General features: G+C 40.1%; 1 protein-coding gene across 11 annotated transcripts in view; it reads right to left on the bottom strand.

Moving 5' to 3' along the window:
* The window catches only part of Dennd1b (DENN domain containing 1B), a 221,820-nt gene that overhangs the window by 34,152 nt on the left and 176,152 nt on the right, over nucleotides 1-11,516 (bottom strand). For all 11 annotated transcript variants that reach the window (XM_031384135.1, XM_031384121.1, XM_031384104.1 and 8 more), the window contains 3 exons: nucleotides 10,901-10,991; nucleotides 5,090-5,130; nucleotides 3,964-4,032 (listed from right to left, as the gene is read on the bottom strand). In XM_031384135.1, coding sequence (XP_031239995.1) covers nucleotides 3,964-4,032; nucleotides 5,090-5,130; nucleotides 10,901-10,991 — 201 coding nt within the window. The remainder of the gene's footprint in view (nucleotides 1-3,963; nucleotides 4,033-5,089; nucleotides 5,131-10,900; nucleotides 10,992-11,516) is intronic.

The raw sequence follows: 11,516 nt of genomic DNA, 5'->3' as shown, positions 1-11,516 counted from the left end.
TTGTTTGGTTTTGGTTGTTGTTGTTGTTTGGTTTTGGTTGTTGTTGTTGTTTGGTTTTGGTTGCTGTTATTTGGTTTTGGTTATTGTTGTTGTTTGGTTTTGGTTGTTGTTGTTTGGTTTTGGTTATTGTTGTTGTTTGGTTTTGGTTGCTGTTGTTTGGTTTTGGTTATTGTTGTTGTTTGGTTTTGGTTGTTGTTGTTGTTTGGTTTTGGTTGTTGTTGTTTGGTTTTGGTTGTTGTTGTTGTTTGGTTTTGGTTGTTGTTGTTGTTTGGTTTTGGTTATTGTTGTTGTTTGGTTTTGGTTTTGTATTTTGGGGAATCATAAAGACATTTCATTCCTTACTTTATTCATTAAGCAACTGAATCATAGAGTCCTACATCCATCCTTATGTTGTGATAAAGATACTTAGATCAGTTAGCCAGATTAAATATGCATGCCATCTGGTTGTACTTCTTTTGTTTATGACTGGGTGTTTGTTGTCTCTTAGTTTTGTTTATTGTTCCTATATGCATGAAAAGGCACAAATTCAGTGAGCTTAAAAAATATTTCAGCAGGCTGTAGTAAAAGAAAACTTGTACGTGCAAGACAGAAATCCTATTCACTTAAATGAAAGCACAGCCTTAACAATGGGGCTGACTGAGCACCACAGACTGTGTCCTGCAGTACCTTCCATGGTCTCTGCTCTGACTCAAGACAAGCAGAAGGCCTAACTCACAGTGGGTGACTTGGGGTTCTTTTGTTGTGGTAAAACACCACGACCAAAAGCAACTTAGAGAGGAGAAGGGTTTCTATCATCTTATACTTTGTTCATCAAGCAACAAACTCAGGACAGGAACTCAGACAAAGCAGGATGGTATAAAGGCCATAAAGGAGTGCTGATGGCTGACTAGGTCCTCCTGGCTTGTTCAATCTGATTTCTTACACCATCTATGACTACATGCCCAAGGATCCATCACCCACAGTGACCACACCAACCATCAATCAAGACAATGTGCTCCAGGCTTTCACACAGGCCAGGCTGGTGGGGTGTTTCCTCAGTTGAGGCTCCTCTTACAACTGACTCTAGCTAGTGGGCAATCAAATTGCTTGTTTAATAAATGACTGAAGTAAAAACATGTCTTTAAGTTTTGAAAAAATAGCCATCTATAAAGAAGCTAGGTAAACAAATACTGTCATATTGAAATAACAGAAATGCAACATAGTTTGGTGCAACTATGGTCAGAAAAGAAATTTCAGCATATGAGTTTTCAAAATATGGACATTCCAAAAGGATCTACTTGGGAGAAAATATGACACAAAATGATTTAAGCACATCTTCCAACCTCTTGATTCAACTCACATGATATTATCACAAGACAAAACAAAATATATTCCGAAGACCTGAATTTGCCAGAGATTATGTGAAGAAATAATCCTTCAAGAGTAGAATTTTTCGTTTGTGAGGACATTACAGCCTTGCAGAGAAGGTTCAAACCAATCTGTGCTTTGAATGATCACATTTTCCACAATGACAAACTGAACTTGTATGCTTTATTATTACTTTAATAAAAAGAAGTGAAAGAAAGTAGAGATGAACACATATTTGGAAGAACAATATAACTGTGTAATCCTGAGGAAACTATCGGGAGCTCAGCATCCTAAGGGCCAACGGTAGTGGAAGTTTATTTTTCTTGCTGCTGCTGTTAAGGAGTTTACAGATTTGCTGCTGAGAAAGGAAACTCAGTGTGGGTTTGTTTTCAGAGGCTGTGCCACTGCACTGTGGGAAAACTCTCCTTCAGAGCTAGACTTAGCCCAGTACCCTGGGACAGCGGTAGATACAGAAGGCTTCTAGGAAAGTGAAGCCTTCTCAGCAATGTTCTAAGAGAACCAAGGCAACTGTAAAGGCTGGTGTTCTTAAAGAGCACCATTCCTTCTTTATACTTTAGTGTCACATGACTTTCGACAACTAACAACAGCAGAGCTGTGTTTGAAGCAACTCTGTTGATCAGCTTCCCTACCATACAATCCAACTTCTAAAATGAAGGAGGACTACATTCCACAATCGCAAGGCACGATTACTAGTCCTAAACATTTATTAAAGCTTATTATTATTATGTGAATCATACAAACATTTTACTGAGAACATATCTAAAGATGGATTCTTATAAAATTATAACTGGCCTGAAAGCTTTCAGAAACCGAATACTTATAACCATTAATTATAAAGGCCTCACTGAATACCAGCTCATACCGTTGTCCCTTAAGGAGCTCCTAGTCTTGAGATCAGTATGTTCAGACGATATAAGTGACAAAGCAAAGCCTACAGTCCTTATGGGTGCAAGGGAAGGGCTGTACTTTTTTTCTAGGGGAGGGGTGGGAGTGGGAAGACAAGGTGAAGCATGGACCTGAATGAACTAAGTCAGCAGTTCAGTAAGAAATGGAAGTTCCCAGTAGAAGGAACAGCATGAGCAAGGACAGAAAGTCAGAGCTCTTGACTGCAGACAATAAGAAATAGCTGAGTGGTTTTAGAGGTATGCCAGTGGGGGATGGGGGAACCTCAGCAGGACAGGCCTAGGTGGGTCCTGCTGCTCCCCGCCTTAGCTGCTGCAGTCAAGAGCGCCTTTCATTACTTGTTTATTGCTGCTCTTGTCACCTTATTCTCTAAGCCAGGGGGAAATCTCTGAAGAAACATAGAGAGTTAAAACATCACCTAGTGAATAGATGATATCACACACAATGTTCAGCTCATTTCATCCTCAAGCAAAGAAGGAACATAAACTGTAGGAATTAAACCAATCTCCCAGCTAGCATCTCTTGTGGACTGCTTCAAAATTTGCTAAACAATTTTGTTGATAGCTTTTAAGTAAAACAAGGATATATTTAGATTGCATAAAGAAAATAACTTTCCATACAATATTATTTTTATAACAGACTTTATTTTGTTCGATAGGAACTTTAAACATTTTGTAAAGCTTATTTAAAAACGGAAAACACAGCTGTAGCAACAGCTCAGAAGGCAACAGTGCTTGGCGCACCAGCATGAAGACCTGCATCCGATCACCAGAGCCGAGTAGAGGCTGGATGGACAGGAAGCTGCACTTGTGTTCACAGTGTTAGAAAGGAAAGACAGGCAGATTCACAAGGCTCCTGGACCTGGCCCGGTAGTACATTATAAAGCTACAACTGGTCAAACACACTGGGAACAACTGCCTGTGGGTACTCAGCCCGCTGATAAATCCACAGCACAACCCCAGCTGGGGCTCAATGACCCTCATGGAAACACTCTACTCTACGAGCCAGAGGACCAAGGCAGGATGTGGGCTGCAAGACCGTATCTTCTACAGAGGACGAGGAAGCCGCACCCAGGAAATCCCAACAATACAGTTGCCTAAACAACAACTGATGTGCCAGTGGATGAAAAAATTCTAACAGGGCTGGATTCCTAGAAAATGAGCTACCAGAAGTTAACGGCAGCTGAGAGAGAAAGAGAACCTGTCTTGTCCAGAATGAGGTTAGCCAAGCCCAAAGGTTAGCCCTAACCACACGAGGAACACTAAATGTACTCAGAAGGTTGTATTTATAACTTATATACATATATAATTAAATAAATACACACAGATGGAACACTTATATCTTAAGAATAGGACATGAATTTGAGAAGTGAAAGTCACATCAGAGGAACTAGAAGGAGGAAGAGGAGAAGGAAGAGCAGGGAAAGGAAAAAGGAGAGGAGGAGGAAGAGAAGGAACAAGAGAAAGAGAGTGACATAAATACAATACTTAGATATGAAACTCTCAAAAAAGAGAATGTAGAAAGTAGTTATACACTGACCTTAAGTAAATAAAAATGCCATCAATAAGAAAACAAAAATAAATTCATGTACGTGCGCGCGCACACACACACACACACACACACACACACACACACACACAGTGTACATATAATTTTATCAGCAAAAATCTGAAAGTCAGATAAGAAACTTACAAATTTGTATGCTGTCCGTACAGCAGGAGTTGCTTTGGTCACTGCTGTGTTGAACAATGCGCCTCCTTTCTGAAAGAAGAGAAACATTTTCAAAGACTTGTGGGCAAACTGTCCTAGGAAAACGGAGCATTGTCAGTAATACAGAAAAATAACTTTAATTTAACGACACATGAAGTTACGTCAAGTATTTTTAATATTTTATATTTTAATGATTTAAAACAAAGTTTAAATATTCTCCTCAGTTCTTTTTAGTTGGTTTAAAGCATCACTTCAGAGTCATTTCCTCATGAGATTGAAATAAGAGAGTAACATGGACAATACTGAACATAAACTTAGAGTTTCTCAGTAGGCAGGAGATGATGCTGAGCTGGTTTGCTGCTGGGAAACAGACCTCATGTGTGGGTGATCTTCTTCATTAGAACACAGCATACTAACAAAATAGTGTTATTCACTAGAGTCCCCATCAAACCCTACTCCTGCACCCTAGTCCTTTGTTTGCTTTCTGTTGCTATAGCACTGATGAAAATCACCTTCAAGAGAAAAGGATTTATTACATCACTTAGGTCAGAGTCCATCATCAAAGGAAGCTAGGGCAGGCGCTCAAACAGGAAGCTGAAGGGAGGAGCCTGGCTCGCTGGCTCCCATCCAAGCTCCTAGTCAATGTTTTTTTTTCCACCTCCCAGGACCACCTGCCCAGGGTGGCACTGCCCACTGTGAGCTGACCCATCAATCATTAATCAAGACAATGTCACACAACCATGCCCACAGGCCGATATGATAGATGCATTTCCTCAGCTGAGGCTCCCTCTTCCTGAAAATATCACATTGTCAGAAATTAAGCAGCACATGGGTGTTCTAACCTATAATACAATACACAGGCAAATGTTCGCTTTGAAAAGAGTTTTATGTCCGAACTAAACACTTTCTTTTTCTTTTTTTTTGAACTGAACACTTTCATTTTAAAGTTCCTTTATAATTATCAACAAAGTATAAACAAAAATACTTAGCATGATAAAATATACACATTTCAAGTTAAATAGTGTTAAGTGTAGCCAGGATACTTTTTCTCAACATTTCTCTGCACTTCTTAGAGTGAAAAGGGGAGAAACAGAAGGCATATGCTTACCTTGACTGTGTACACCCACTGTTGATATGACCGCGGGCTCCCTGGAACATATAAAAATGAGATGCTAGGGACAGCCACTAAAAGGTAAAAGCAGAAACCCAGCTTGGCCAGAGGTAGCATGCTCAGCAGCCCAGCAGGCTCCTTTCCTGGCCTGTTGTTAAACCAGGCCCAGGTCCTAAAAGTGAGTGCACCATACCATCAGTACTCACACCAACAGGCACTGTTTATTCTTCATTCACACGTGAACCTAAGGCTTCTCTATATTCTCTCATTTAAAGATTTGCCTTGCAATGAAAAATATGACCTACTGAAATTCAACATGCCTATACACCTAAAAAAATTTTTTCAAAGTTTTATGTCTATTGTTTTTAAAAATGCTTGTTTTATACAGTTAGTTTCACTTAAAACATTTAAAGTGTGAAGAAGAAGCAAATGTCATGGCTATGAATGAGCTCATCTAACAGAATTACTTCTAACAAAATCTGACAGTTTGGGGGAGGAGAATGCTCACTGGGTAGAACAGTTGCTTTGAAACAGGACTTGAGTTTGATCTGAGTGAAGAGGCCAGGTGTGGTGGCACACACATGTAATCCTAGTGCTGGGATGGTGGACATAAGCACGTTCCTCAGAGACACACAGGCCACTGAGGCCCTGTCTCAAAAAACAAGGTATACGGAGAGTGAGGAGTAATGAACATCGGAGGTTGTCCTTTGGCCTCTTGTCCATATGTATGGTATCTGCCTAGACTCCAGAGATACACAAACATGTACTAAAACTCTTGCTAATAAACATACTCACTTATAAATAACATCCTTTAGCCTATGAAATGATATTATTCACCAAAAGAGAAACCTATTTGTGCTGAAGAGATGGCTCAGCAGTTAAGGACACTTGTTCTTGCAGGAGACCCAGGATCAATGCCCAGGACCCACATGGTAACTCACAACCACCGGGCATAGTTAGATCCAGGGATCTAGCACTCTCTTCTGGCCTCTAAGGGAACGATGACTGTGGTGTACATACAAACATGTTGCCAAAACACTCATACACATAAACAAATAACCCTCCCCCCTAGATGAAAAAAGAAACACACATCTGGTATAGTATTTGAAAACAGCTGATTTCAGTTAGATTTTAAACTACTTTCTTAATTTTTATGATGCATAAGCTCCAAAAAAGGTAAAGAAAAATAAAGTCATTATTAAAAATTTCAGTGGCTACACAGTTGCACAAAGAACCCCACAAAATACAGCATGTACCTTTTTATGCAGTTGTATCTTTGTTTTATGAAAGAAAATATATCAGGACTAGCAAGATATTAAAGGCATTAGCCTGCTTATAGCTAAGACTAATGAGCTGAGCTTGGGCCCCATGATCCACACAGTAGTGGTTGAAAGCCAAATCTTGCAAGTTGTCTACTAACCTCCACACATGCGATGGCATGCACACATATGCACAACTGGTAACTGATGTACAAACTGTCATCACCTTGCTACTATGAACCAGTGCTAGAACAGGAGCCCACCTGACATATTAGAGTCAGGTCAAAATTGGTTCTGTGACCTCAACATAGGTGTTTCTTGCTATTTTTGAAATCTTAACAAAAATTGGGCACTGAAAGTGTTTGGTTCTAAATTAATTTTATCCTTCAAATCTTTCCCTCACTTAAAAGAAAAACCAAGAAACAACTTCACTGTAATAAAGACCTTTTGCAGAACTTTCTCCTTTTTATTGAACAAGAAAATCTAGGGTCAAAAACATTATGGCTTTACCCCCAAAGATTCAGATGCATATTTTCTGTACAAAATGATGAAAAATATGTTGTCCTATAGATTTATTTTTCAAATACATTTTAATTTATTACCAATCAAATCTCATCTTTCATCTAGATTATTCTTTACATTTTTTTTTAAAAAACTTTTTGGGGTAGGGTCTTTTCTAGCCCAAGCTAGTCTCAAACTCATTGTAAACTGAGACTGGCTGCTGGCCCCCGGTCCCCTGGCTCCCAGCTCCAGGTGTGGAATCCCAGGTGTGTACACATGCTCATCAGGTCATGTGTGCAAACATGCTCATCAGGTCATGTGTGCACACATGCTCATCAGGTCATGTGTCTACCACTTCTTCCTCACATATGATTGCATAGAAATTACCCACTTAGGGTTATACGTTATTCACTATTATAGTGTGGTGTTTATTTCTCCAGAAGGAATTTTACAAAGCAGAAAGAAAACAGAACAGTATGATAATAACTTAAGGTTCAAGAACAATTGTCAACCCAGAAAAAATACTAATGTATTAACAACAAAGAAACAGTTTTGATAAAACCGCATAGCAGTTATAAGAGGAAGTCAAATGTCTTACTTGAAATTATGAGGTATAAGCTCACATTCAGCTCTTTATAGGTCATAACATATTTTCACTTACTGATATGGTCTGCATTGCATACTGTAAAGTATGCAGAACAGGCAGTGTCAGTGAGAAAGACAGGGCAAACCAGGCCATATCGGTAAGAAAGACAGGGTTTCTGCAGTCAGTGTCGGTGAGAAAGACAGGGTTTCTGCAGGCAGTGTCGGTGAGAAAGACAGGGTTCCTGCTTGTGTCCTGGGCCTTTAGCGTGCAGGGCCATGGGTGGATGACTAGTTCCATTAGCAGCCAACAAAAATTAACAGTCAAGTATTTTAAATACTGATTCATTGTTTCTTCAATGCGAAAATGCCACCTCTAGGACTGCTTAGTAACAAAACAGAATAGGTCAAGTTATTAGGAACTTGCTCCTACTAGTTTCAAATGAGATTACTTTCTAAAGGAAAGGGGGTTGCTCAAAGTTAGGGCTCTGAAAAGAATACAAGTCAGGAAAACGGTAAGGGCTGGGTGGTTGGAGGTCAAGAAAGGAAGGGGTTAGAAGGCAGGCAGTAAGAAGAGGGAGGGGAGTAATGGGGCAGGCTGGGTTAAATGGGGGGTGTATAGGAGAGCAAGGTAGAGATAGGAGCATGGGGAGGAATAGCCAACACTAAACACTTCGGAAAGTACCACAGGGAAACCTACTAACAGATGATTCCCAAAGTATGCTTAAATGTAAACAGTTTAAGTGGAGTCACCTTTTAAAGGGGTGCAATGTCATTCCTAAACGCCAGAGGCAAAATAGTACCGAATTAAAGAACAAAACAATAACAACAAAAAACTACTTTCTTTTCCATTTCAAATCTTCATGAATCACACATTATTTATTTATTTATTTGCTAAGAACAATCTATGTATTTACAAATAAAATTTGTATGCACCTGATTGGCATAATTTTTAACAATACTTATTCGCTGAAATCAATAACCATGGAAATGGGCTGTCCTTTTGGTTAAGCATTTGCACCCTCAGATTAGAAGATGGGAGTTGGAAATTTTCATTAAAATAAATAACTGGAATTAAGTAGAACACTCTCTAAGTGAGATACTGACCAAGCCTCATAGCCTTCTATGATAGAATGTAAGTATCCATCACATTCAGTCTAACACTACTATTTTTAGTGAATGCATAATAAAAATAAAATGAATTAGCTATCCTTATGTGCCTTCATCTCTCTTTCTTTCTGTGGTTTCTAGACTAGCAGTTATTACAGAATTTAAGTGTACAAAAGGATCACAGCTCTCCCCCATTACTGCCACAAGATGTCATCTTCAATTCTACAAAAGCTACCAGCCCCACGGGTCATAACGATAATGAGACAGCAGTTATGTAAATATTGCGTAGATGCCTCAAGCAATGTATCCATAAGCTGACAATATTTTGCTTGTCTGGGTTGAAAAGTAAAAAGGCGTCAGTTTAACACAAAAGTTCCATTGAAGCTGGATTTCTGCCCATGAGCTGGAACACATAGAGCTCCCTTGCTGAGTCAGATAAACTGACTTTGCCAAGCTCAGTGCATCTCCTGAGGTGCTGCACTTGTGCTAGGTGAAGTCCTATGGCTGCCAAGTTCATCTGCTCTTCCCTGAGGAAATTCTCTTCACCCACTTACTTCTATGCTTTATAGCAGACAATAGGTATTGTTTAAGAATAAAAGTAAGGTGTGAAACTTGCAGATATGTTCTTAGTTCTTTTTATCTTCTCAATTTTAGTAACTACCCAAATGACTAAAAATCTGCCTATCAAAGCAAGCTAACCAAGAGGTCAAAGTGAGCCCAGCAGGACAGCGAAGGCAGATACTTTGTTCACACAGCTCTCACAACATACAGAGTAGTCACAGTGTGCACTCAGCAATCCTGCTTGGAAGAATCACTAAGACACACACTGGAGGACTCAAAGAAGCATCTCTGCATGTCAGGGTTCCACAGTAGAGCATCAGCAGACAGCATGCCAACTCAGAACCCATTGCTTGCCTACACAGTACAACACTGGATATTCACATCTGGAAGACATTCTAGTTTTAGAATGGTAAAGTTAAAACTTTTCTAATCCTACTACAGTCTGTAGACCAAGAATTGTACCACCCCACTTAGCACTTACTGAATCAGGCAGCATGGACACAGGCATTCTGGCATTTTTGGCTGCACTACACTGCAGTACACTATTTCATCCAGAGTCTCAGCTCCAAACTCAGACCCAGACAGCCAGCACTCATCCATTTCTAACAGAACCTACCATTAGGTGGGGAATGGGTAAAGGTTATAAATTACTTGGTTTTCTGTTATTTATTTTCAATAATACTAAGAGATTATTAGAGCAAATAACTACTAATTTATGAGACAACCTTCCTGCTTTGATAATATCACAAAAATAAGCCCATAGCATAGCTCATATAAGATGAAAATTATACATAAAACAGTGTGTGTTTAGGAGAAAATAATTTTATAGAAGACAGCTATTGCTCTCTCCTCCAGCCAAGCAAGATGCCCAAAGTAAAGATCAAAGGGAAGAAGGTGTCCCCACATACCAACTCCCTGTCATCAAGAAACAGGAGGACAAAAAGGAGGTCAATCCTTTGTTTGAGAAAAGGCCCAAGAACTTCAGCATTGGGCAGGACATCCAGCCCAAAAGAGATCTAACACACTTCATCAAATGGCCCTGCTACATCAGAGGCAAAGAGCCATCCTCTATAAGTGCCTCAGAGTACCTCCTGCCATTAACCACTTCACCCAGGCCCTGGACAGGCAAACAGCTACTTAGCTGCTTAAGCTGGCCCATGAGTACAGGCCAGAAACAAAGCAAGAGAAGAAGCCAAGGCTACTGGCCCGTGCTGAGAAGAAAGATGCTGGCAAAGGGGACGCCCTAACTAAGAGATCACCTTCCTCCGAGCAGGAGTCAATACAGAGCAGGAGTAAATACAGTCACCACCTTGGTGGAGAACAAGGCGGCTCAGCTGGTGGTGATTGCCCATGATGTAGACCCCATTGAGCTGGTGGTTTTCCTGCCAGTCCTGTGTCTAAAGATGGAGGCGCTCTACTGCATCGTCAATGGAAAGGCCAGGCTGGGACGCCTGGTCCACAGGAAGATGTACACCACTCTTGCCTTCACACAGGTTAACTCGGAAGACAAAGGTGCTCTGGCTAAGCTGGTAGATTAGGACCAATTTTAATGACAGATATGAGGAGATCCACCACCACTGGGGAGGCAACGCCCTGGGTCCTAAGTCTGTGGCTTGCATTGCCAAGCTGGGAAAGGCAAAGGCTAAAGAACTCACCACTAAACTGGGCTAAATGTACACTAAGTTTTCTGTACATAAATACAATTACAAAATTAACTTCCAAAAAAGGACATCTATCAGAGACAGACACAAAAATCAGATAATATCTAGGCAATTCCTCTCAAGATTATCTTTACCTCCACAGAAGCCACCAGAAGTGATCTCTTCTTCGAATATATCAGAGAAACCTCTTCCTGCATTAAGTTTTGCCAGTCGACCATCAATAAACTGAAATTTAAAAGTTTCAAATGTTAATTTTTCATTTTTACAACATTAAAAATTACTTGTAAATAGAGAAAAATGAGGGGGATGGGTAAAGTAATGATGTCTAAAACAACCACAGGAGCCATGTTAATAACAATTTACCTAAAAGAAAACCATGTACTACATGTAATTCTCTATATAGGTATACATATATTGTTTTAATAAACTTTTTTTCTTCCAGACGATAATACTTAATCCAAGAACCAAACCACCTAACAAAAACCCTAATACCAAAAAGAGGCCTTTCTTAAGTCATTGGCCAGGGCTGTCAGAGACTCCCAAAACATACAGCTTACTGCAATTGCCTTTCACTGTACTCAGAGGTAGAAGGTGAATCCCTATTGCTGAAGATACTATGTGCTTAAAGAACAGGGTCAACCTGATGTGTCTGGTTCTGCAGTGGCTTGATGTGCTGGGGCGGGTGTGATATCCAGGGGGTTCCTCCTTCTCAGAGGAGAAGGAGAGGGGGAGTGTAGGGAGGAGCTATGG

The sequence above is a fragment of the Mastomys coucha genome, unplaced genomic scaffold (genome assembly GCF_008632895.1).
Source record: "Mastomys coucha isolate ucsf_1 unplaced genomic scaffold, UCSF_Mcou_1 pScaffold1, whole genome shotgun sequence".
NCBI lineage: Eukaryota > Metazoa > Chordata > Mammalia > Rodentia > Muridae > Mastomys > Mastomys coucha.
The sequence above is the reverse complement of the archived record's forward strand: the minus strand, read 5'-3'. Positions and strand labels throughout refer to the sequence as shown.